The 27,831-nt window shown below is 37.7% G+C and overlaps 1 protein-coding gene across 1 annotated transcript in view; it reads left to right on the top strand.

The window, feature by feature from the left end:
- The window catches only part of FOXK2 (forkhead box K2), a 44,850-nt gene extending 20,938 nt beyond the window's left edge, over positions 1-23,912 (top strand). The window contains exons 2-9 of the mRNA XM_071763948.1: positions 10,441-10,635; positions 13,330-13,477; positions 13,928-14,074; positions 16,874-17,067; positions 17,906-18,081; positions 19,028-19,324; positions 19,566-19,775; positions 21,660-23,912. Coding sequence (XP_071620049.1) covers positions 10,441-10,635; positions 13,330-13,477; positions 13,928-14,074; positions 16,874-17,067; positions 17,906-18,081; positions 19,028-19,324; positions 19,566-19,775; positions 21,660-21,856 — 1,564 coding nt within the window. The 3' untranslated portion in view covers positions 21,857-23,912. The remainder of the gene's footprint in view (positions 1-10,440; positions 10,636-13,329; positions 13,478-13,927; positions 14,075-16,873; positions 17,068-17,905; positions 18,082-19,027; positions 19,325-19,565; positions 19,776-21,659) is intronic.
- Positions 23,913-27,831: the final 3,919 nt, after the last annotated feature.

Genomic DNA, 27,831 nt, shown 5'->3' with positions numbered 1-27,831 from the left:
GGGCTCCTTATAGCAGGTAAGTGGAGTAATTGTGGCTGTGAAGGAACTGGTGCAAGAGTCAGAGAGGAGTCTTCCCTGTTTGGCAGTGCTGAGCCTCTGTATTCCATGCCAAGAAACCATCCCCAAGTTGAGGCTTTTGTTGCTAGGACCCTGTTTGGTACCTATACTTCAGGAATCTTGGATTACATTTTTCATCACTAGATGTTGTTCAGAGTGGGTTTTGTTTTGCTTAACACTGGGGTATGTGTGAGTGAGACCGTGTGTGTATTGTGTGCACCTGGAGTCCCTTTAAATTCAATAAAAACCAGGCACCTCTAGACCTGATATTGCCAAACCAGTTTACACTTTTCCCTTCCATGGCATGTACACCATTCCTGTCTGTTCATTTTCACTCACTACAAAGATAGGTGACTAGCACAAGTACAGGTTTATACTTGGAGAAGTTAATCCCATGCTTCATGTTAGCATGCTATAACCTCTGCTTCTCTATACTGTTGTTTCCTTATGAGGACAGTGACAATAGCTAACATATATTCTGATTAAGATTTGAATTTAATTTTATCCCTGGACATATTTCCATTTGTCTGACCATCTGACTTCTTAAATCATGTCTGTTATTTTTGTTCATTTTTACCCTTCTGTGCTTTCCTGCTGTCACTTACAGCAGCCTCCACGATTTTAGAAGTTGGCATGGTCTTAGAAGAATAGCTCAGGAGAAGTGCTTCTTGAAGAATATTTTCCAATAACAGTGTGTTTGTTGTAGATTAAATAGTTTCTTTGCTTTGTGGCCTTTCAGACTCTGTGGAGTCTTGATTGGTTCTTGGGTGGCCACACAAGTGATTAAGGAAAGTAAGTTTATGTACTCTGTGGGGCATATAAAATTTTTAAAGGAGCTGCACCTTGACTAGAATAGTTTTATGAATTAGCAAATAGAAGAAAAAGTGAAAATTATTTGAAAAAAACATTCTGCAGGGCATAGTTGGTTAAAAAATAGATCTTGGAATATAATAATAAAATCTTGATTTCTGTTGTGATACACAGCACAGCAGTATCACCAAAATGAAGCAAGTGTTAAGTATCAAACATCTTTAGGTCAGTAATTGTGAAATGCAGTTAATGCCCATAACTTTTTGAGAGGAGTTTGGAATAAAACCTCAGTTCTTTGACCAGACAGGAAGATTTAAGGGGGAAATTAAATACTGTTGTCTACTCAAAATTAGAGTTGGTAGGAAGCAGTGTTTGTCACTCTTCAATAGCCTGAGTTAGTCATGGATTTCTGTGTGAAATAAAGGACTGTTCTGCTCTTCAAAACAAAGTTCTGTCTTGGAAGAGCCCATCTAAAATCAGGTTTGTTTTCTTGATTCAGGAATAATCTTTTTTCTTTTTTTTTTCTGTGCAGTTTTGCTTCCGTGGGTAGCTGTTTTTTTGGTAATGATAAGGGAGTTTTGGCATTATTTTGCTATGGAATGCAGGTCTCTGATGAGGTAAGAAATGAAGTCTTTTGTTAGTGAAAGTAATGGGTGAGTCATTAATGATTTTTTTTTACAATTATGCTTGCGTCAAAACACATCATGACAGCACTTGTTCACTGTACTTGCCCCGACTGTTTTAATTGTGAGGAACAGAGAGATGCCAAGTGCTGGATGTTTGGCTCTGAACAGTTTTGTTTGGTTTGCCAATAGCTTATCATTCAGCACTGAATAATATTATAATAACTTCAGTGTTTCCCTATGAACTTTTGCATCCCCAGGAGTACCTCACAACCAAGGGTGAAACACCAGGCACTTCTCTACCAAGCTAACTTTGTAAGAAAGGATGGGGTGGTTTTGCTTTGTCTCCTCTAGCTCAGCTATGACTACAAACCGTAGGCTTTATGAAAAATTTTTGAATGGTATTTGCCATTGTGGTGCTTGCATGTTTGATAATAGGAAACCATTGTTAAATGCAGCTATCTGGAAGGAAGAAGAAGTGATGATTTTTTACTTTCCTGCTGCAAGTGCTTTGTTTCTGTTTTTTAAACAGGAAACTATTGTATTAGAAAGTTATGTAGGCTCTGCTGGGACTCAAAATAGCTATTGAAATTTGTCTAAGAGAGAGGCACACAATCTTTTGGACGAATTTGGATTTGTTTTTATAGTTGAAAGCGAAATCTAGGCATAGGGACCACACAACCTGACTCTGCATACAGCTTTTGTGTACAGAGATGCTAAATACCCGAAAATGCAGTGTTTCCATAGGCGGAGTTTCTTTTGTATTCAGAGGCTGGGGAGCCTCAAATTCCAGAGGCATTACATGAGCAGTTTTAATGAATTAGTGTCTGGTTTTCCTGCAGCAGATGTGACAAGCAGCTTTATAAGCTGCTTCCCATCGATCGCTGTTTTCCAGCTCTTTTGTGTCTTTCTTTTGCTTAGAGAAAAGCAACGAAGAGCTTGGTTTCTACAGTAACTGCTGCCTACATTCTTGCCTGCAGGCCAATTTCTTTCTCAGTTCCTTCAGCCTGTGCAGGGCTACTGTATTGAATTACTTTAGGTTTTGTGGTTGTGGTGTTGTGTGTTGTTGTTGTTGTTTTTTATATATACTGGTTTAAATATTTTACCCTTTAAGAAGAGATGAGAATGCAGTGGGAATTTGTGATTCTGAGAGATATATATTTTTAATTACCATGGCATGTTTCCATGACTGTAGAATAACCTAAATGCTTTTGCTGATGATCAATACCAATGTTTGTGTGGTTCGTATATAAAGAAAATGAAATGTCTGCTACAACAAGAACCTTTGAAAACCTGCAATAGTATTTTTGTTAATGCTTGTTTCTTTAGCATAATAACGTGGGGAGGGGGGGGTAGTGGGGGTGGTGAGACCAGCTTTAAGTTGTTACAGGAATCATTTGCATTTGCAGTAAAATTTGCTGTAGTTGAACATCTTGACTTTTTCAGGCTTGACTCTCAAATACCCTTAGAGAAGTGGTTGTGAATGTAGGGTTAAAAATGCATTGCTGCTTACGAAATGAGCTGTCTTAAGTAGGAAGGAAGAAATGAGCAGAGTTTCCAACAAGAACATGTGATTATTACTGTTTATATTTGCTGCTAGTGGTTCAGGAATGTTCCTGTTGTTGTTATCAATATTATGTTGTCATAGGATCGTTTTTTGATGCAGACAGGCTTGTTCCAGATCCTTCTGAAAGCCGGGTAGCACCATTCCTGTGATGAATAGCAACAACTTTACATGCTGCTTATGCACTTGCCAAATCAACGGTGGGGAAATACATTTTCTATAGGCAAGCCATGCATTTACAACTAGTTCAGATTTCCATCTTTTGCTTAGAGTTTGGTAAAAGCGTTTTGTTGGCTAGCACGAGAAACATGAGGAAGCAGCAGTATTTTATCACTTTGGATGATGTGTACATCTTTGGTTTTGAATCTTAATACATCTGAGTGTATAGATAGATAGGTGATCTTTTCCACTTGGCTTTTTTTGTTTGGTTGGTTTGGTTTGGTTTTGTCCTGGTTTGTGTCTCTGCTCGAGTAGGCAGTGATGGCACACCTGAAAAACACCCACAAATGCTTGTGAAAAGCATGCTTGCTGTTCAGAATGAAAGTCTGCTTGCTGATTTAAAAATTGGAGTGTGCTTTGTTCCTTATGATATTAGAGGTCGAGCTTGCTATAGAGCTCTCACATTTGCTGTTTGTGGAGGATGTGTGCTGCAACTATTGATCTTTGGTCAACAGAAATCAATTACAAAGGATACAGAGAATTAAAGGAAACATGCATGAGGTTGTGATTCACCCCTAGAGGAAAAAGCTGCCACTTTTTAAAGGGTGGTTGCTTTTGGGGTGACCTTCAGAAGTGTCCTGACTAGTAATGGTCAAACATAATTGGATGTAAATTTATGGTAAATCATCCAAATCAGGACTCTAGAGTAAAACTGTGGAGGCAGGGAGAAGAAATCCATCGTAGTGTATGTGTACATGTACTTGTAGGAAGTGATGATGTGTTCCTGCTGGGGTAGTTTCTCACATTGCTGCAAAGGGTGTGGTCAACTCCAAGTAGAAGAATATTAAAAACTTCCTTAAAATAAAGCTGGTAGACTTGGGCTTTATGTCTCTTTAATATAAAGTTTAGAAGTACCTTTTAAAATTTTTTGTTAAGTTTTTACAAATGTAATGTGAAAGATAAAATTTCTGATATGAGCACAAGGTCGTACCTTGTGTGGATGAGCAAGCAGCTATATAACAAATTGCCCATTGAGACATCTCTCTTTGTTTCAGACAATAAGAAAATGATCACAGTCTGATTAGTATTGTAATATATTAGTTCATCCTTTTCCAGTATATCTAATATAAATTTTCCTATACTCATAGCAGTTTTCATGTTATGGGTATGTTTCACAATAGCACTTTTATGTGTAATCCTAGAAAAAAGAATCAAAAAAATATCTCAATATATACTTGAAAGGAAGTGCTTACTACAAAAATTGTGTAAAGCTTGGTTGTTTTGGATTTTCAACTATAGTTTATTAGTAATAATTTAGTGCTGGGAATTTTTAGGTGGCTCTTTAATTTTGAGACTGTTTACATGGTTTTGTGTGTGTCTCCTCATAATTCATTTGGAATCCGAGATTTTTAAATACTGGGTACTCTATCTTAAAATTTTGATTGTGCTTTGAAGCAGCTCAGTTCAGTTTGTCTTTTTAATAAGTTTTTGATTCTGTTTAGGTCTAAAGATGACAATTCTGTTCTGGAAGTGGACTCTACAGTATTGACTTCCATTAAGAACAGACCAAAGTCTTAAAAATAAATTTAGATGTGAATAATTTGGTGTGTCTGCTCTTACTGTTGAACAATTGGAAACCTTTTTTGAGAATGTAATTTTGTTGCTTTTCTCCATTTAATAGAAATTACTTCTCTCAGGTGTCTGTAAGACAAAGAGTTGCATCTTGAGGTTTCAGCCTGTCTTGTGTGTGTCAGTTTGATGTGTGAGAGGAACTAAGCTCAGCTCTTTCTGTAGACATGAGATGTCCTTTCTCAGGACATGAAGGCACAATACACAGACTTTACAAAGGCCAAAATTATATGTAGTGATACTTCAACATTTTGAGCTTTTTTTTACCTCTGTGATATATCTGGTTTTGTAAAGACTCATCTTTTAAATCTTGCTTTTTAAAAAATGGGTTAAAAACAATACTTGGATCTAGTTTAATTTTAATGAATTTCCTAATAATCCACTGTGATGAAATGAATAATGGATGAAGCAGCAAATGGAGTAAAGATAAAATTGTGGTCCATGTTCTTTCATACTGAAATTTACCCATTAGCAGGAAGTCGTGCAAAGTGTCATTTCTACACACTGTTGTTGTGGATGCTTGAATGCCACCCAGCTCTGACATGCTGGCCCTAGATTTCATTTACAGATATGATGTAGAACGAAGCAGAAGAAGTGCTGCCCTTGTGTGGGTTTCTGACCTTGTGGAATTGGGGTCAGGGCTGTTACTGCCAATGACCTGGGATAGGAGACAGAGAGTACGGCCCTGATAATGCTGAGCTGGGGGTGGGGAATGGTTAACATGCTACAGGGCAGGGCTGTCATCTGGACAGACACCGACAGGCTGGAGGAATGGACTGGCAAAGTGCTGAGCCTTGCCATGCTCAGCAAAGACAAAAGGAAAATCCTGCATCTGGGGTGGGCAAAGGGAAGGAGTGACTGGGTAGCAGCTCTGCAGAGGGGCACAGGGGAAGGAAGCCCTGTGGAAGAGGACGTCTGTGTTTCAGCAGTGCAGCCTTGTCCTGGGTGCTGGGATCTGTGTCTGGGTTGGGGCTCCCAGTTCAAACACCGATGACAAACTGGGGAGGTGAGGGAAGGGTTGCTGAGGTTGTTTAGGGGACTGACACGTGTGGAATGTGAGGACAGGCTAAAAGGCCTCTGTATTTGGTGGGGTTTTTTGGCCCCTGGAGAAACCAAAAGGTGGATCTAATGGCAGTCTTTCTTTAAGTGGTTATAGAAAAGGGGGAGCTCAAAGTTTGAGGAAGACCAGCTGTAGCAAGTTGTAACTAAAGAATTACATCTGATTATTTCCCTGGTTTGTTGTTAGTTCGCTGCTGAAAATAGGGGAGAAGCATAGGAGTAGCATCCTAATAGGAGTAGCATCATCATAGCTTGCTATACTGTGAGAGGAAACACAAGTTGGAAGAGGTTTGTTTATGGTACATGTGTTGTAAATCACTTCAGTTTCTCTTTGAGGTGAGTTACATGGTTGCCTATGCTTGTGTTTAAGTTACTTGAAATCAAAAATCAACAAAAACGACCACCCAGATGCTGACTGAGTTCTTTTTTATGGATCTTAGCTTTTTGATGTAAAACGTTGAAGCTTTCATTGACTCTCAGTAAATCAACAGGAGTCTGAAAACTCTGACATTGCTATTCTTTTAGATTTTAAGATACGGGATTGCCTTTGACTGGTGTTCAGTGTCATAGTCAGAGTAAAAGAATTAAATTGTACAGGTGTAGCTACCATGACTTTGGGGTTAGTAGTGCCAAACCCCCAAAATCTACTGGAATATAAAATCTGGAGATGCTGGCAAAAGAGCAGTAGGATGGCAGCTTCTGTCCCAATTTCTGCTCTAGTTCTTAAGAGACAATTAAGCAGAGTAATTCAAAGGATACTGAGGCACTGAGTGTCATAGCAGGATTTATATACTGGGAGGAAAATGATTTCTTATTTCAGTGTTTTATCTCCCCAGGTGGAAACAAGATGGAATTCCTCATTTTCAGTCAGATGGTATCTTCTTGTAGGCAGAATTACAAGTGTATAATTAGCTTTTCCCTACAGAACAGACAGAACTGCTGAGGGGAAGTGAGAAAATCCTAGCAGTACAGATGTGACAAAGCTGGACTGCACCCTTTCCTACAAAAGGCACCATACAAAGCTCCTGAACTCTTAGAGGTAGTGCCCAGATCAGCACATCTCCCTTTTTGCTGGATGCTGTTGAGATAGGGAGTTTTCTGGGGAACAGTTTGAAATTATTTGATACTTCTTTTCTGTTTTCTAATCGTTGACCTAGAACGAACCTTTAAAAAAGAATAATGAGGATCACGAGTTGTGTTTTAGCTGTGACACCTCTGCTGCACTTTCCTGCTGTGCACACTGTCCTCCTTTGTGATGCTCCATAGAAAGCAAAGGGCAACTGTTCATCATAATGAATATATATGCAAAATTATTTAACTGTGGATAGCGTGAATAGTTTTTAAAAATACATAAAATAGGATGCTGGCACATAAGGTAAATATTGCTATTGATTTTTATAACTCAGATACCAAAGAGACTTCTCATCCTCTGTTTCAGTGTGGGTATTCTGTAAACATTTGGGTTTGGGAATCTGTTGAATCAGTCTTGGTGGCTCTGTTTGATTTCCTACTCCAACTGACAGCACCTGATAAAGGAAGAACAGGAATTAGTGGAATAGATGAGGTATAGAGTGACAGATTGCAAAACTACTCTTTATTCTTTCCTGGTTTTTTTCTTTTTCAAAGTGGGCTGTATAGGTGAGTTTCTTCTGCAGCAACTGCCCTGTGCTAGCACATCACAAAACTGTTATAAATAGTAAAAGTCAAGTTCAGCTTGCTGCAGACTAAATGATAAGGCCTCTCCTTCTGTATATACTGTTTTTTGCTTCTTTCATTGCCTAAATAAAGAATATACCAAAAGAAACTTGATTTGGATCAATTAGAACGTGTTCCTTTGGGTTTAGAAATAAATGTAATACAGTTGTGTTAATGCAATTTATTCAGAAAATATGCTGTGTAATATACACTCTTTATTCTGCTTTTTTTGGCTGAATTCCAGCTATCAAAAATATGCTTCTATTAGAAAAACTTTGTTTACAAATTGACGGCTGTGGTCTTTTGATAATAATCAGATGTTTGCATGTTCTAACCAGACAGTGATTTGTAAGTATATTGTGTCTTCCTTAATGATGCCATCCCTTCAAGCTAGGCCTGTGAAATGTTGTAAACTGCAACACTAACACTTTCAGGTGTTAATGACTGGCAGCTCCAAGTTTATTTGGTGCATTTATAACCTATACAGTACTTTTAATTAGTCAAAGCTCCTGGTTTTGAGTTTTGTTTCTTGGTGGGTTTTTTTTTTCTTTTTGCTTGTTTGTGTTCTTTTGTTTGTTTGTTTTCCAAACTAATATCTTAGAATACCATTTCTCCATTATATTTAGAAATCTGTACTTTAGTCTTACCTGAGTCAGCTGCAGTTACCTTTTTTGCAAAAGATGCCTAGGGGGCAGATAATGCCTTCAGGTAGTGCAATAGTGTAAGGAGGGAGACATTTTAATAGGCAAACTTAGGTGGAATGTTGGAGGAACTGTCAAGTATACATTTTATGTGTTTCCATGCTTCTGGTACTTGTGTCTGACCTGGGAAGATCTACCTCCTCTCCATCCTTACCTAACCCAGCACTGTAGAACATTGGTTGCTCATTATAATGTACTGTTTTGGTTTGGTTTTTTTAATTAGGCAATAAGAAATATAAAATGTGAATGAGCATCTAAAGCTCTGTTCCTTCATTTTTCTTAAGTTGAAATAAGTTTGCTCTGAAAAGCATAAAGTTAGATGGCACAGTACAGATCTGGAATAGTGTCATAAAATATACAGAACAGGTGACTAAAATTTAAACTTGTCTATGTCAAACAGATGTTCACTTTCGCACAGGGATTTTTATTTCATTTTTAGCAAATACCATGTCTTTGGCTACACTCTGCTTACTCTTGAGGAGTAGTGTTGTCATTACTGCTGGTTTACTGAAATGTTTAGAAAATAGTTTTATTAGCAAAAATAATTCCAGTTGTCTTTAAGCAATACAGGAAAAAATCTTTTCTACTGGAAGAAGCAAAGAAATCTATTGTTACTGAAGATATTAAAAAACAAATCAACAAAAACCAACCCAGAAATTGGTCCATTTAACTTTCATGCTGAAATACATGTGCAGGTTTTTGGCATAGATTCTGTTCCTAATTTAGTACATTGAGCATATTTCAGAAATAGGTCGTCTGTTAAATTCGGACGTGGTCCATGCTGAGAAATAAGACTGAGAGAAAAGGAAGTTCATTGTGGATTCTTTCTCTTTCTTCTGATTCTTGGGTGTATATTGTAGAAAAAAAAGAATCACTATGATTGTGCATGTGGTAAGAAAGGTAGTGAAAGATCAAATGCTGTCTTTGTTCTATAAATATTCTTAGAATAAATTTAAGAAATAAAATGGAAAAGACATGAGTGTTGTAAAGGCTGCTCCACAGCTGAGTATTCCTTCCAATTCTTACATCACTTTTATGTTTAATGTATTTTTCCAGGGAAATTATTACATTTTGTTTATGGTCTGTATCTTGCATTTGTAGCTAAATTTGTTAGTCCTGTTCCAGCATGCTGTTGTTTTCTTTCTTTATAAAACTAGATCTACTTAGACTCACTTTACATTTTCTGAGGTTTTTTTTCTGGGGATTGTGTCATTGCAAAGTCCTTTGGAAGAGGTGTGTAAATATAATTGTGGGTTTAGTGCAGTGTGTAGTCTAGCAGCTTAAGAAAGAAGAGAGACACTAAAGCTATTTGAACTCTATTTTTATAGATGGTTTTGTTGAGAGAAAATTATGTTTCTTGTTTACTCAATCTGTTTATTTACTGTGAAGCTATAATAACCCCGTTCTGTTTAATTAAGTTGACTTCTAAATGCTATATGCAGAGATGCAGAAGGGAAAATACTCCAAGGTGAATTAATTGTATTTCATTTTTTAATGTTTTAAGCAATTGCATGTTGCTTGTTTATCATTAGTCTTTCAACTTGGGCATGCAGTTTTCAGTAATATTCAGAAATTGGAAGTTTATTGAAACTGTCTCAAATGAAGCTCTGAAAAAGGTACTTGAATATAGCACTATAACAGCAATATACTCTGTAGATTATCAGAATTAGGACTTACGTGTGTTTCATAAGTATTTCAAGATAAAAGTAACCATCTTTTAGTTAGACCAGTCTGTGAAACTGATTGCCCAAAATTTATGCTCCTGGCTGATTTTGGTATCATGAACCTATTCATGTGCTGAAGCTCTTTGGCATTGTAAAATAATATCCTTTTGTCTTCAAGATGGTAATTCTTTTAGGGATAGCTGCAAAATCAGGATGAACTTCAAGAAGTTTAGACACAAACTGCCTTTATTGCAAAGAATTACATCTGCTTATATTTCTCTTGGCATTTTAAAGCTGAGGATCTTTCTCTGGTCACATTGATCTTCCTGCATGATAAGTAAAATTCAGCTGTTTACAGGCAATTACATAAAATGCTGTACCTTTTTGTTTTAAAATAAGGTTAGGCACTATGTGAAAGTTATGCAGAAAATCTTAAATTCTGTAAACAACGTGTTTATATTTGTTTTTTTACTTTCCAGCTGTACTTTCAGGTTTCCCAGCACAAACATCAAGATAACGTTCACAGCTCTGTCCAATGAAAAGAGAGAAAAACAGGAGGCCCCAGAGTCCCCAGTGAAACCTGTGCAACCCCAGATCTCTCCCTTAACAATAAACATTCCAGACAACATGGCTCACCTGATCAGCCCTCTCCCTTCTCCCACAGGAACTATCAGGTATTTAAACCTTGAAGATTGGATATTTAGGGCAATGTATGGTTACAGGCTTGAGACAACTTCCTAATTAATTTTAACTCTTTTGCTTTTGTGTTAAATGTTAGTTGAAGCTCAGTGTTGCCTGCCTTGGAGAAAACCACCATTCTGCTAATAATATGGTGGTTGCTTAAACAGCCTTTAGTATTCAAATTCAACATGTTAAATGTATAACAGTTTTCTCAGGAGCCTGGCATTCTTAGAACAGCAAAGGAGCATGTATTTTCCTTGCATTTCATATTACTTATATTTCTTTTTACTCTTGCATGCCTATGGCAACACTAAATGAGAAAAATCTAAATGATATCATTTGTACACACTCTGATAGTAACTGTCCCTCTGAAATTTATCATCAGAAATATGTGTTTTGGTTGCCATTAGTATAGACTGATCTCTTACTCAGGAAGGTGTGTTGTTAATTAGTCATTGCTGGAAGTAAACAGGCATTTACTTTAAAATGTAGTGTAGAGAAGTGTTCTGCAGGGGAGATTAATCTGGATTTTGTACTTGTTCTGCTTAATTTGGTAATTGTAATCATTGTCCAACTTGTTATTTGGGACCAAACTCAAACATAAGCAAGATGTCCTCACAAACTGGTAAAATAAGTTTAGATTCAATGTTAAAAATACATAGAAAGCTCAGGAGCAGAAATTTCATTTAAAGGCACTGGAAGTTGAGTTTGAAAGTCACATACATGCTTTTGAAAGTTTTTTTTCCCTTCTTGCTCCTTGTATCTTCACTTGGGTGAAGGACTGTTAATGTCTGATCGTTAAAAATGCAGATGTTGTTAATGATATTTGAAAGTAAGGCTTTCATTCTTGTCAAGATCTTGATCTCAACACTGTAGTGTTTAATGAGGTCTATATAAATGGTGGACGTAAGAGAGAAGAGATGTCTAGACCTGACTGTATAACAGGTTTGCTTTCTTATTAAAATTCAGGGAAAACATATCTAGCCCAAGAAATGACAGAACAGCTCATAAATATTTTAGATAATATCACATACATCATCACAGTCTTTGCCTCACTATGAATTTTGTAATTCTCTTCAGGGCTTGAATGCACCTGTTGAATAGTATATGACAAAAAGGAAAAAAAAATGACAGTTTTGAGTCTATTTTGAGAGCACAGCTTGACAGTTTCTCTTCAAATCATCCTGTTTTATAGAAGACTTGTAAATTTGCTTTGATTATACCATATGTGTAGCTTTGTCAATATATGCACAGTAGAGGGATGTTGTCAGATGATATGTGAAAACATAGAACAGCAGTGACCTATATTAAAAAAACAAATTAGTTACATGTTTTGGCTCAAATCAAGGATTCTTCCATACAACACATAAAAAAAATCCCATCTCCCTGGTATAGTATATCACTAGTAGCAAATTTTTGGTGGATTTCTTGTGATGTGACACTTGAAGAATACTTTTTTATATATATTGCCTAACCTAAAGTGCTTATCATGTTGCTGTATAGAAAAAGGGAGGTAGCGAGAAACTTGAGAAGCCAGGCAGACATAACTTGAGAAATATAAATTTGCCTTATGTGATTTGTTTTACAGATGTGTAAAGCTTTATTGTATACATCTAAAATTTTCTTGCCTTGTTTGTTACTCAGTGTTTTGAACCATAGATTCAATCAAGTTCAGTTAAACATTGTCTTTGGAGACAAGCTGGTTCTGGGACACAGCAGGCTTTCTCATTTTAATTTTTTCTTTTGGAATTTCTGAGGATTGCTGGGAAATACGCATCCTTGTAGAGAACTGCCTAAAAAAATTTTGGGGGAAAGGGGTCATATATCACCCCTGACTGTCCTTTGCCTGTGTGCCAAGTGGAAGTGGTGGTAGAAGGAAACAGCTCTGTGCAGCCATGGTTCCTGTGGAAGGGGAAAAGTGTTAGAAAGATGTAGTGCAATATATACAATTATCTTTGGCTGTGATGGATAGCAAAGCAGGAGGTATCAAGAGGCACTTCTTCCATTTGTTTGGCACTGTCTTTTGCTTTGTAACAGTGGATCTGCTCTGCCAGAGTAATACTGAATTATATTAGATGAGTCAGTGCTGATGCATCCCATTTATAGATAAATTTACTAGTTTTATACATATATGTATGTGTGTGTGTGTGTGCATGTACCTGTAAAGACTTAAAGTAGTGTTGTTTTAGATTTAAATGAGAATCAGAACTTCTTTTTCTCACTGCTCACTATAATATTTTCTCAAATGTGCAAAAATACTGCACAGGAGAAATGATCTTTTTTAGCAGACTTAGTACAAACATATGATAGGAATTTCATGCAAGATGTCTTTCTTGTTTCAGATGAGTGTCTTAAAATTTGTGCTTGCTTATGTAGTTAAAGTGGACTTTTCTGTTGGCAAATCTTGCACAAATACTCTTTACAACCTAATAAATCAGTTAATCCTTTTTCCTTTGAGGAGAAAAGCCTGAGCTTCATTTGACAGGTTTCTTCCTGCAGTGATTTTAATTCCCATGGATGAGTTTAGAAAGGATTGGAAGGTGGAGTTTGTAATGGAAATACTTGGAAAGACCCTTAATTGTGGTCTGGAAGCTCTGGCTTTTCTGTAATAAGAACTTTTTGATTAGACATAATGTGGTGATATACTGTATAACAAAATAGTAGGATCTTCTTTTTATGCTCTACAGTGCTGCAAATTCCTGCCCATCTAGCCCCCGTGGTGCAGGCTCTTCAGGGTACAAAATGGGTCGTGTAATACCATCTGACCTACATCTAATGGGTGACAATTCCCAGTCAGAAAATGACAAGGAAGCATCAGGTGGAGATAGCCCAAAGGTAAACATTGTTTGTAATCAATCCCCTAAATTGCATCTGAAGTGAATGTAAGATTTCTGAATTTTTGTTTGCTAAATATATGCACTAAGTCATAATTTAACATTAGAGACTTGAAAAGCTGTCTGTAGTTTTTTGTGATTAGACGAGAGATTTATGTATCTGTTTACCTCCCTTCCCCATGGGAGAGGGTCTGTATGTGTTTTCAGTTATGTATCTGTTTAAAACCTATTGAACATTATTTACTGTTGTATGTTTCTCCAAATTATTGTTCTCTTTACGTGTGCTAGTCCAAGGAGAAAAATTTCCTTAGTTTCTTTCTGCCTCAAGATTTTGGTTGTCAAAAAATGCCTTTAGTATATCTATCTTATTGTATTCTGTAACTTTTGATTTAAGAAGTAATGTGTATATCTTTAAAGTTTATTGATGCAGCCTTTTTTTGTTCCTGTACAGGATGACTCTAAGCCACCTTACTCCTATGCACAGTTAATAGTACAAGCAATTACAATGGCACCTGATAAGCAGCTGACACTAAATGGAATTTATACGCACATAACTAAAAATTATCCATACTACAGGACAGCAGACAAGGGCTGGCAGGTAAATTTGGTTTCTGGAATATTTTATTTTATTTGTGAGTAATACTGGCAGCTCTAAATGGTCATAAGAAGTCAATTGGTGAGCCTGACAACCCTTCCTAAATAGAATTTGTGATATTAGTGTGTTGTCTTTTTCTTGAATCTGAGTTCTCCAACAAATTGGGCAATTTACATGATTCTGTATTTGAAACGTTGCTTTATTCATGGAGTGATATCCCCTAAACTTCTAGGGGGACTGTGCACAGGCTTTTGGGAAGAAAAATGCAGTTGGCACTATGGATTTAAATTAATGCATGCTATCTAGTAATGTAATTGTGTTCTGTAACGTGGTTGTGTAAACATCTGTAATGCTAACTTGAGATATAATTAAGATACCAAGCGTTACAAGTTCAATTTTATTTGAAAACAGTGATCTTGATCATGCAGTACAGTGAAGGCTCAAGTGATTGTTGTCTTTCTCTTGCACTATTATGTGCCCTTTTTTATTTGAGCAGCATAATCTGTGAGTTTAATCATTTCTGTACTGAGTTAGATCAAATTTTTCAATTCTGTTGAATTTATTTCTGCTTTCTTTTCATTTTAAAGAGACCAACCTCAGCATTTGCCAGGATGACTAACCAGTATGAATCAGTCTGCCATGGTCTTTCCAGATACACACAGAGCTTCAGTCAGTGCCTTTGCTGCTGTTTTTAGTTTCAAGCAAAGTACAGAAGAGCACAATGAGCAGGACTGGCCAGTTTGCCCATGTAGCATTCAGACTGCTCTGTCCACCATGGAGTATCAGTTTCAGTACAGACATGCTCTGCAGCAGAGACATGATCTGGAGTTATTTTCAGGGAAGTAAAATTTGGAGAGGCAAGTGAGGAAGTGTTAATACTCCTGGTACAAGTGAAAGACTGAAGAGTACATGCCTCCTCAGTGGAGGAATAGATTTTTAGATATTAATCTTAAATTAATCTTGTCATAAGGCCTGGGTGAAAGCGGAAGCACTCTTACAAGAATTCCAGGGTTAGTGGGGGGTGTAACCATTCCTAGCCTTTTGCTAATGGTTTGGCCAGTAAAGGACTTAGCTGTTGTGGCTAGGAAGTCTCTTTTGTTTCCCTTTCACACACAAGCAATGCAGAATCCTGGCTGCAGTCCTACTAACTGATCTGTTTTAGCAACAAGATTCTGTTTATAAAATGTTGGTGTGCATTTTGCTTCCTATTCTGAAATACCTTGAAGATCAGTGTGTATAATGCTTCTTTATGTACACATGATGGAACCATTCATGTGCATAGATTGTAATGAGCTGAAGAACTCAGCTTTAGAACAGTGTGTGTATTTAGATTTATAATAATTCAGAAAACCAAGTTGATAGATGCAGCAGACGTAGTATGTTCTGGAATAATTAATTATTCATAAAAACAACTGGAAAAGCTGAAAATCAGCTGCTGTTCCGTCGAGTCACATAAAGCACTGCTCTTGCACTAACAGGTGTGCCTCCTGGGGTGAAAATCTCTGCCAGCTTTCATCGATCAGGTGTTAGGTTACAGCTAGGGTGACTTATACAATAGATGTTTTAAATAATATTTGAGGCTATATAGAGTATGTTCTTGTGTATAATATCCAAATCCTATATCTTAATAAGTAGTATTGAGGGATTTATATAATTTTTTATATAAAGTTTTCATTCTGTTGAGGATTTGAAGACTTTGTGGAGAAATAAATACAACTTACAAACATGGTCTTGGCCTCTTTTTAGTTCTGATTAAATTGTTGTCAGGGAAAACCATTTCTGGTTTCATCAGCTTTTATTTAAGAAACCATACATGGTTATCGTTGCTTTAAATTTTCCAAACTTGCCTTTAGGGTCATGAACTCGGACAATTGAGCAAGATTTGCATTTGATTTTGCAGATTTTTTTCAGGAGGCTTTGTTAGTGTAAAGCATTTTCTCATTTTTTCCCCCTATTTCCCTAGAAGTATTTCAGTATATATGCTTACCTTTATTTCCTTCTTTTTCAGTGATAATACTTAGAGAGATTTGAGGTTTATATATCTTAAAAAAATAAAGTGTGCAAAGGCAAGCATAGATACAGACTCTTCAGGGTGTTAGCAGTTCCCTACAGCTCTCTGATGGAACAGTTGTGTTTTACAGTAAAGTGAGGATAAAGTAATGTGCAAACAGGAGTGCAGTGATGATCTCCTGAAGAGCTGTTTTAGGGCCTACTGTCATTGCTGTTTTTCCAGGCACACTAAATCCTTGGCTCCTTTATTGAGACAAACTGGTCTGTGGGTTAACTCCCAACAATCTAGCTGCATTTGGAACTTGTGTAATTTAATCTTTTCTTTCTGTGTTGTGGAACAGTAGCAGAATTACAATACATGATTGGAATCAGTGCATGCTGTATTTTACTGGCCCTCCTGGGATGAACTGACATTTTCTTTGACACCTGGGGAAGGGTGGTGGATGAAGACTGACAATTTTTCGTATTTTTTTTTTCCCACACTGCATTATGCTCAGGTATTTGTAGTGTTCTAAAAGTTTGTTGCAATCACCATGTTTCTCATTAGAGAGTTAAATGGAATTCCTGTTGTTGCCTCATTAGCATACTTGGGTTTTAATTGTTGGGAAAGTGTTGAAAAATGCGAGAGTCCTTTCAGGTTTCTGGCGCTGCCTTTGTAGTGCTCTGAGTTGTGTTGATTTAAGGAATGAAAGAGCTGAACCCCGAGTCTCCTGTAGTACAAACTGCTGCAGTAGGCCACATTCTGACTTGGAAAAGTTATATGAATTCTACATATTTTTTTATGTTTCATAGAATTCAATACGCCACAATCTCTCTCTGAATCGTTATTTCATCAAAGTACCACGTTCCCAGGAAGAACCAGGCAAAGGCTCATTCTGGAGGATAGACCCTGCCTCTGAAAGCAAATTAATAGAGCAGGCTTTTAGGAAAAGGCGGCCTAGGGGAGTACCTTGCTTTAGAACCCCTCTGGGACCACTCTCTTCTAGGTAAGGAAAAACAGATGAACAAAAAGACTATGGCTGTTGTTTAATCTTCAGGCTGATACAGACTTGATAGTTTTGGATACAGTCACAAGTTTAGTAATTTAATTTCACCCAGACTCAGTATTTGAATTCTGTATCATTTTCCAGGAGGCTGCCCCATATACCAGGCTTGCTTTTATTGCTTGTTTTTAGTGTTAAAGAACTGACTCAGTTTGCATAACTGTCAGATTGTTCATGTAAGCAAGCCTTGCTGTATCTTTTATTTTGGGTTTTGTTTTTTATTTGTTTCTTTGTTTTTTTTAAAGAACTACAATTTTGATTTCTAACTACCATCTGCTGCATTTCAAAACTGTTTGCAAAGAAAATTATTATAAGAAGTGGCTACCATTTTATTGAACGTAGAGGTTACAATTATGTATTTAGTTTTATAATGTTCAAGCAGAAGTGATGATGGGGAAATACGTGGGTTTAAATTATTCCCTCTGCCTTTCTGCTGGTGCAGATCTTTAGTCACCTTGTAGACTGAGATTTGCTCATCATTCTTCTCCACCAGAAGAAACGTTCAAGTTTCACAGATTGTTTACAGAGTCTCTCTAAGAAGGCATCCAGCCACCACTTCTCCATTAACTGTACCTGAAGTTTGCTTTTAAATTCTGTCCTTGTTGAACAGAAGCTTTATAAAAGATCATCAGAACTGCTTTGGGGTTGTAACTGTACTTGCCAGAAGGCAGAGGTGCCCTCCTGTGGGCAGTGCCTGTTACGATCTCTTAGAGGAAGGTCACTGTCTTGCACAGTTCAGAAGTTAAAACACATAAGCTGCTGCTTTCATTTTTAAATACAGAAGTGCCCCAGCTTCTCCTAATCACTCTGGAGTGTTGTCTGCACACTCCAGTGGAGTGCAGACCCCCGAGAGTCTGTCCAGGGAAGGATCTCCAGTCCCAATGGAACCTGAGCCCAGTGCTATCCAGCCAAAACTAGCGGTAATACAAGAAGCACGATTTGCACAGAGTGCCCCAGGTGAGGAACCCTGAGATAAGCACTTGGGGGTGGGAGAGGGCTAACATGTAGATAGTACCAAGACTTCACAGGTACACTATAAAAAAGTAAATGTTTTGTCTCTTAAGACTTCACAGGTACACTATAAAAAAGTAAATGTTTTGTCTCTTAAGACTTCACAGGTACACTATAAAAAAGTAAATGTTTTGTCTCTTAACATTCAGAGCAAATTTTTGATAAACACATGCCAGGTAAATCCTGTTTGCATACATAGGGATTGTGCCAGCTCCCTGAGTTACTAAGCAGTGATTGTGCTTCTGCCCTTTGTAGGGCTGTGCTGTCTTGTAGCACTTCTCATTTCCTTTCAAAACCTGTTCTTTCTGGTTAAGGAAAAAAAATCCAAAACAAACTAAAAACCTGAGGTCATAGGGGTTACAGAAATAAGTAAATGTCTTGCATGCATCTGTGGTCATGTCATCCTTTCAAAGGTGTGGATAAAAAGAATTGAATGATTAAAGAGAGAACTAAAAAAAAAAAAACCAAACAAGGCCAGTGACCCTTCTGTGGCAGAGACAAGTGTGGTCCTAAGCAGAGGCACCAAGCTGGGAGTTTTGCCATCTCCATGCAACACCTGAAGCACAAACGTGTTTCAGTGTATGGAAAGGCGTTCTACTACTTGGGTGTGAAACATATCTTTGGTAGTATAGCTGCATCTGGGGGAAGATGGGGCAGGGGGCTCAAATGATGTATGGGTTTTACTGAGCTAATACAGCACATGCCTTGCATCTGTGGCTTTGAATAGCCACGTGGCATAATCTTCAATGCCCAGTTTTACCTTTTGGATCATTCAGGCATTAGTGAAGGAGGTCATTAATCCTCTGAGGCTTTAGTGTTAAGTTTAAAAGCATGATTGGTTTAAGAGAAATAGTTAAAATTGGCAGTCTCATTTCTGTCTCTTTCTTGGTAGGATCACCTCTATCTAGCCAACCAGTTTTAATTACTGTACAACGGCAGCTACCACAAACTATCAAACCCGTCACCTACACTGTTGCAACTCCTGTGACAACATCGACCTCCCAGCAGCCTGTAGTTCAGACAGTGCACGTTGTCCACCAGATACCAGCTGTGTCTGTCACAAATGTGACTGGATTAGCACCAGCAAACACTTACACTGTAGCTGGACAGGCAGTAGTCACGCAAGCTGCGATGGTTACCCAGCCCAAGGTAGAACCTCAAGAGAATGGAGACCACAAGGAAGTAAAAGGTGAGAACCTGTGTGATTGTTTTGCTGTTTCTTTATACATAAGGTTTATTATTTGAAACTTACTTCTAGATGAAAGCTTGAAATGTTTGACTAAAACTGGAGATTGTGCATCACAGTTTCTCAGACATGTTTGAACGAGTAATAAATCAGATTACTTTCTCACTGAAGGTTGATTGAGTGAAAACAAATGGTTCTTTAACACTTTCTTGGTTTTAACAGTTTTGTATCTTCTTTTTTTCAGTTAAAGTGGAACCTATACCTGCTATTAGTCATGCTACAATAGGAGCTGCTAGTCGTATAATTCAAACATCTCAGACCACCCCCTTACAGACAGTTACTATAGTGCAACAGGCACCTCTAGGTCAACACCAGCTACCAATAAAAACTGTAACACAGAATGGAACGCACATAGTACCCATCACCACTGCCATACAAGGACAGGGCAATGCTGGTAAGTATGGGCTCAGCTTAGTCTGATGCTTTGTATCTGCTGAAGTTTTGAATTCTGTTCTCCTGTGTTTCTGCACTGTACTGGAAACAAAGTCCTACTGAAAAATCAGATAACAGCCTTGCAAAGGGGTCCTTCCCTCTCTGTTGGTAAGAACCAGTGTTTCTCTTCACTGATCATTGCCTGACCAGCTGTTTATTCTCTCTGTGGTCATTATAGGGATATAGTTAGTGGTGACAATCCATCCTCTCTCTTTATTAAACCCAGAATACAAGCAAGTTTTAAGAGAAGTGCCTATGAAGCAGTGCCATTAAAATGGTAACTGCTCCACAGATGTTTCGTCAAGAACCAACCAACAGAAAAACAAGGCAGAATTTGTGTGTAGCTTGGCTTTTTGAACTGTTCCTTCTCTGTTTTTCTTGAACCTGTACTAAAATTGACAAAAATTCTGTAAGATTTTGAGATTCTTCTTTTCTGGATACCACCTTTCCCCTCACCTTTATGTCTGAGCAGGTAGCAGTACTTTTCCATAATTTTCATATATCCACACTTGTTCACAGAATGGTCAGTTTTGGTGTGGTTTGTAGGTGCATGCAGCTTGTTCTAACAGTTTCACTTTGAGATGCAGTCATACCAAAGGAGCTTTTATGTTGTAAAATGTTTACAGAAATAGTTTTTGGCTCTCATATTATTACCTGCATTTCTGCTTCTAAGTCTTTCTAACGGAGTGAATGGCTTTGTTTCCTTATTCTCCCATCACTGATATTTAGAGGTCAGTGTTCTCTCTGCTTCCACTTCATTTTCAGCTTAAGTAAAGCAAAAGCAATCACTGTCAGACTTCTTATCCACTTTTTTTTGTCAGAGGGGATGTATGAATTGAGCTGAGAGTTGTGTAAAATATACTGGGAAGTTTTTTTTTGAAGTAAGAAATAGTTATTTTTTTCTTTTTTCTGGGCTCTGAAGATTCAACTGATTTCAGCATGTTTTCAGCATAGTGTAGTGCTGAAGAAAGGGAACTCGTGTGTGAAAAAGACAGGTGGATTGATAATGTTTAGATATTTTTTAATGAAATGCAATGAACAAGTAATTGTGTAATTCATATTTTGCATTATTTGAGACGACATCTGAATACTTGGTTTAATAATGTCACCATTGATATTGAGAAACTGACCACTAGCACGTAGAAGGAAGGAACCTTTGGATGTCTCAGAAGGTTTAAAGGATTGTACTTGCCCATTAATAGTGAATTGTACTCTCTTTTCCATGGGATGGGAGTAAAATCTTGCACAGGATGATTGAACTATATCCCCCTCTTTTGATCTAATTCAGTTGTGCGCTTGAATTTAATCAAACGTGTCATTTCTTAACACTACTGCTTGTTAAAGCACTGCTTTTTCCTTGTGTTGTGGGTCCATGGCTCATAGTCTGTCAGAGAGGAATCTCTGCTTGAATCATGTCCATCTCACAGCTCTGTGAGTTTTGTGGATTAAGAACCTCCTGCCCCCAGAGGAGTAGGATGTGGTGGTGCTCTCCTTCCCAGCCACATCATGCATTCTGCAGGGATCCACAGGTATGGCCAGACCCTACTGAGAGGCAATTTCAAATTTGTTCTGTCACAAATCAGTGCAGATTGGCTTTCAGTCCTTTAATCCTTCTCTGACAAAATGGAGATACTTCTCCATCCTCCCACCTTAGTCCAAATCTGTATGAATGTGACTTGGGAGAACGCCCTTCAGGTTTGTAAAGCCCCAACAGCTGGACCTGCGTCTCAGCTGGGATTGCTAATACCCCACTAAGGAATTCAGCATTAGGGTGAAAATTCAGTTTGCTTTCCATGTTGTTTTGACAAGGATTAGAGTGCTGAAGTTTTCTCTTCTCTCTCTCCAGCTGCTGCAAGTCCTCTGCACATGTTGGCAACCCACGCATCAGCCTCAGCATCGCTCCCCACAAAGCGTCAGAACGGGGATCAGGCAGAGCAGCAGGAACTCAAACGGATCAAAACAGAAGATGGAGAGAGCATAGTCATAGCTGTTAATGTGGACACCCCACCTGTGGCAGTGAGTGACAAAGGCAGCCAGAACTAGAAACTTTAGGGGTGTTTTCTTTTTTTGTTGTTGTTTTTTTGTTTTGTTTTATTTTGTTTTAAATAAACTCCACGGTGCCAAAAGGAGACACTTAAAATGTAACACCTAAAATGTTGGAACATGTTCTCACGCAGTGGGGAAAGGGGCCCTGTGATCAGACTTCAACTTTCAGCACTGAAAAAAAAAAAAAAAACAAAACAAACCAACACAGGTGGCCTTAAAACTTGGTAATTTAAAGTCAAACTGCAAACTATCTTGTTCCAGAGGCTGTGACCCCTGCTCCTCCCTGCCCCCTACTGAACTGTGTACACTGAGAAATACAGTGTTGGGGAGGGCTGCAGCTTTAAAAAAATCTTTATCAGATTATTTTAAGGACTGAGTATCTCAGTGTAACGGCAGCATGATCAGCGCTTAGTGTGAACTGGTTTCAAACGATTGTATATTCCTTAAAGGGAACAGAGGCAAGGAGCCATTTCCTACATCTTGGCAGCTAGCCTTTCATAATGACCTACCCGATGCAGTTGTTGGTAGATATGCAGTATTTTGTTGTTCACATGTGGAATTAGGAATTTTTGAAGTGCATTTTCATTTCTTTGCAAAATAATGGGGTCTTTGACATTTCAAATCACTCCATTTCTACTCCGGAAACTTTGGAATCACACAATACTTTTCATGTGAAATTTTGTTTGGTAAAAAACTGAATGTAGAGTTTTTTTAACCAATGGAATGATTTACTTTTGTCTGTCCTGTTAAAGTTCAGATAAAGCTACTTTATTACATCTGCAAATTTTCATATTTTAGCAGTTGCCTGATAAATTTAATCAAATTTTATTACCATGTGTAGTGATCAAATGCTTCTTTGGGCTTGCATGTAACTGATTAGAAATTACAATGTAAATGAGCCGTTAACTGACTTAAAGAACTGCTATGAATTTGACCAGAGCTGCACTTATCTGTTTCTCTTTCTGCTACCTTTTGCTGTTTGTTACTTTGTGTTGACTTTGACTGTCCCTGGCATATTTTTCCAGTCTAAAGTAAAACAAGAGTCTGCTTAATATTGTGTATGTTTAAGATAACAGATTGTTCTTCATTTAGAAAGATGAAATTCTTTATCACAAGTCCTTTTAAAAAGAGAGTAAAATTATCTTGTCAGAGGTATATTCGATATTTTTAAGCTTAAGCACCCATCAGTAGAAATTAATCTGACCAGTTTCTCCATAACACTTTTGATGTCATACACTGACCTTTTGGGGTCTCCATGCAGAGTAGCTGTTGTGGTTTTCTAACAGTGGCTACCATATTATTATAATTTTTTTTTAAGTGTGTGTTCTGCAGTTGAACATTTTAAAATGTATTGGTAATTTCTCACTTTAATTGTGGTAATAGATTCCACTTTACATTTCAAAATTAAATTGAAAGGTAAGGCTGCTGTTCAGTCATTAATTCACATAATGTCTTATTTCCTCATGCAGTAAGGTGAGTGAAAGCTAGATAGTTGGCTTAATTTGAATATGATTTTTGTCATTTTCTGTAATAATGATGCATTATTTATATTTCCTTTCACACTATGAAAGGGAACACTGTATTTTCATGATGGACTGAACAGTTTGGAGTGGTTTATTTAGGCAGCTTTTGGGAACTATTTACCTGAAGACCAAATATGAGAAATCTGTACAAGTTTTGTGTTCATCCACAAAATGGAACTGTTACAATGTCTCTGCAGATAATACATATTAAAAAACTATGAAAAAAACCAAACAACTCTACACAAGCTGAATTTATAACAGGCATTTTAAAAAAAAGCATAACCTGAAAAGAAACATTTCTGTAAAACTGCAACATTTTCTTTAGAGGTTTTAAAAATAAAAAAGTAAAATTTTAACATACTTTTTTTAAGAAAAAAAAAATCCAGTACTAGTAATTTAATTTGGTGTTGAATGAATTGACTAGAATGTGGTTTATTTTCAGAAGTGAAAATCTGTTCACAACTAGGGCTAGGTGAATACTAGTGTATAAGATTTTTTTAAATAAAATCAAATTTTATTCAGCAAATTAACTAAGTTGAAATTACTCAACAAGTGTGTTTGAAATATTTATGTATACTTTGGGGTGAATAATCCAATTTATGTGACACAGAAAAAACAAGGTGAACCTTGCTGTCAGTTAATGGTAGACAAAGCTGTTCCTGATGTCCTGCTGGGTGAAAGGGGAAATGAGAATATGGTCTGGGTCCTGCTCTGTAACGTGGTGGTGGTTTACACTTGGTGCATGTGGAATGTGGCACAAAAATGATGGAAAAAGCTGTGCAGTGTGAGAAAACTGGTGAGGTGAGGGTCTTACATAAAGATAAGAGGTGCTTATCTGTGCTTTTGGTGATGCTGAGGAATGCTCATATGGGATAACTCCAGTGCTTTTGACTAATTCTGACTAATGCAGACATCTCTGTCTTGTGTGTCAAGCCTTACAAATTAGGGTTGTTTGGTTGTCGAAACAAAGCTGTTCCCTGGTTTGTCTGTGTGCTTAATTTACCTCCCACTATTAATAGGGTGGGGGTTACTGCACAAAGGCTGAAGGAGGCTCCTCTGACACTGCTGCTGCTTCTGAGGTGATGCTCATGGCCTATCCTAAATAGCTCTTATGTGTCCCACGTCCTGGACTCCCATGCTCAGTATGATCTTTATTTTGCAAATGGAAAATTTCTTCAGGTGATTCATGTGCTTAGAGCTGACCTAGCTGTAGGAATTGATGTAACCCTTCCTTTGGTGTTTTGATGTGTGGTATTATTCCCTTTCGTGCTCTTTTAGGCTGCCTGTTCAGTGTTCTTTCTGTGAAGTATCAGCTTTTGTGAAATCTTTAAAATTACTTTGAAAAAGAGTGGGCATTCTGACCTATGAAAGATGTGAGCACACAATTGCTTCTGGTGACACAGAGGAGCTCATCTCCACTGCCAGCATCTCCTGCCTCCTGGCATCAGCCCCTTCTCCCTGTCCCTGTGCCAGCTGTGGTTTGGGAAGGCAGCAGCATGGTCTCCTGGGCAGTGGGATGTTCCTGGCTTGGGGCAGGACAGTTCTGCCTTCCTGCTGGCTGATGTGACAGCAGGTACAGGTATTATTCAAGCCAGCAAAGCAACACCAAATCCTCAAAACAGAGAAGGGACTGTAGATGGAGTGGCATGACAGACAGATCCTGTTGGTTGGTGTGGTTGGACTCAGTTTTGAGCTGCTGTCTGCCCCCTGCCCACACTGCAAGGTGTTCACCACCATGGCAGCAGTCTGTGTTAATGCCAGTATTAAATGTGCTGATTTGGGTAAACCCTTGTACCATACTAATCCCAAGAGATACAAAAGCACTTCTGCTTCATAAACCACTTCACAGCACAGGTACAGTACAGGAGGCAGAACTGGGAAATCTTTGTCCATACTTGCATGGTTGTTACAATACAGGTTCATTTGAAAATGTTTTTTATAATTAAATGCAAAAGTGGAACTAAAAAGATTCAATGGTCCATGTTGAGGTTTAGATTTTGTATCCGTTTTCCCCAGGGGGTAAATGTTGAGTGGTCAAGTTGTGATTTTATATGTATATGTGTGTGATCTACTTATATAAAAATACTTATTTTTCATATATGTATATACATAATGTACAAAAAATTGAGTGCTTTTTCTGCTAGCCTTGTTGACCCTTACCTATATATACCCTTGTCTTAACTATAACCTTGGAACGTTATTAAGAATCCTACATTGTGTCTGACATAAAATTAATAGAGAACAGGAATGAATATCTGAAGTTAGCAGGTTCATGGGTCACTTTAAGCCATCAGGTTCTTGATCTTGATCTTCTCCTTGTTTTATTTCCTGTTAATAAGCCAGACTTTGAATTAAGAATTAATTTTTGTATCATAGAGTCTGATTCTTCTTGGAGCTCTGTTAGCATTTGGGGCTGGTTTCAGGTACATAGCCAGGGATTCATATAAGTTCAATGATTTGACTTTCAGAAAAAAACATTTGCCACAAATGCACTTATTTAGCAGAGACTGCCATAGTAACAGATTATTGGTTCTTTAAAAAAATAAGTTTAATGAGATGTGCACTTTATGGAATAATTTTCATTAATGGTGGTTTGGTTTTTGATCCTTTCACTATGCATTAATTGTGTTCATGTTTTATTCATACAAGTTTTGGGTAAATACTTCTGTCTTAAGTACTAAACTGACCAGAATGTGGCCTGGTTTTCATGTCTGTACTGCAGTGAGTTGGGGAGAAATGAGAGGGTTTCAGAACACCTATGAAGGACTCCAATATCTGAAGGTGAAAGGACATAACCTGTACTTTTAACAAAGGAACAGACAACTGTGTGCAATTCCACAGGATCTCTTACAGACCAAAAGAGATTCATTGCCTTGTTTAAACCAGCACAGCCTTAGAGGAGGAATTTAAAAATGCAGTAAGATGAGGCTTAATGAGGAGGTAGATTCACTGCCATGTACCTCCAGAACTGTTCCTGTGAAGCACGTGTGGCCTTTGGATCAGGGACAGTGGCATTTGCTGAAGCCCTTCAGCCACATCTGTAAGAACTGCTCTTGTGTCTTGCATTTTCTAACTTTACTCATTAATCTTGAGTTTTTTACTTTAATGTGACTACTTAAAAGGTTCTGGAAGACATCCTTGCATTCTGTGGCTCCTGCTGGCAAATACCAGTGGAATTACCACTGAATTTCTTGCACTTGCTTATCTTTTAGCTTTCCTTTCAGGATTTTGAACACAGCATAGTTACAGGTTGAACTGTAATTATTCACAGATTGAACTACATGCATTTCTTTTGATTTACAGTTGCTGTGGAAATAGACAGCAAAACAGGGAGAGAACATGTTTAGTTATTTTTAGATACAAAATAAATAATCCTTATATTTAAATAGCTGATTCTGGTGGAAATACTTTGTTTTTCAGGACTAGCTGTTATTTTAGGCTTATTGTGCTAATTCTGCCATTTCCCCACAGATGGAGGCAGTCTGTGCCTGCTTCCCTGCCAGCCCCTGGGGTACTCTGCTGGGCAGGGCTGGTTCCCAAAGCCTTTCTAGCTAAGACTTAAGACCACAGTGTTGAAGGTATAAATGCTATTGGACCTCTGGAGTATAATAATAATCCTTAAGCAAACAACTTGACATTTTTACATCTACTTAATCTTTTTGGTCACATAAAGCAGACTTGTGACAGCATGCCTTGCCCTCTTGTTACCCTGCAGCCTCACATAGAGTGTGTTTGGAAATGGACTTGTTGCTTGTTCTCATCTTTAACACCTGCCTTGATGGATACGTGGGCTGTCAAATACTTGAATTACTACTTATTTTCCAAAAAAAGTGACTAAAATACTCTTGCCTTTGATTGTAGAGGTATTGTCTACCCACTAACCCACTTAATGCAAATTTGCTTAAAATTACCTACACGATGCAGTACAGCAGGAAGTGATGTGAAATACTGACAGAGCAACCTGAAGCCAGCACCAGGTGGGAAGAACCATTCTTTTACCTAATTTTTGATCCCTGTAAATGTCTGTCTACTTAGAGATAAGGATTTGCAAATAGTAAAAGAAGAAGGAATTTGAGATTAAATATATTTAGGTTTATATTAACAGATCCCATAGTTAGTACAGCTCTACTGTCTGTATCTGTAGTGTAGTTTTGTTCTTTTTTTTTTCACATTAGAGCAGATGTTTCAGGGAAGTTTTACAAGTTCAGTAGAGTATTAATTAACCAAGAAATATGCTCACAGTCTCCCTGGTCAGCTATAGGATAACTTTAATAGGGGATGGTGCTTCAGCAGATTAAACTATATAAAACCTTCAGAACACTGGGCAGAAGGCCTAATGTTTTAGTTAAAGTAGTTTCCTTGCTATTTAAAGTGAACACAGCCAAGTGGATCACAAACAGCTTGCAGCTGCACCAGAGAGGATTTACATCATCCCTGGAGAAGGGTCTC

Source organism: Heliangelus exortis, chromosome 20, assembly GCF_036169615.1.
Source record: "Heliangelus exortis chromosome 20, bHelExo1.hap1, whole genome shotgun sequence".
NCBI classification, from domain to species: domain Eukaryota; kingdom Metazoa; phylum Chordata; class Aves; order Apodiformes; family Trochilidae; genus Heliangelus; species Heliangelus exortis.
Note: the sequence above shows the minus strand (reverse complement) of the source record. Positions and strands in the feature narration are given on the sequence as shown.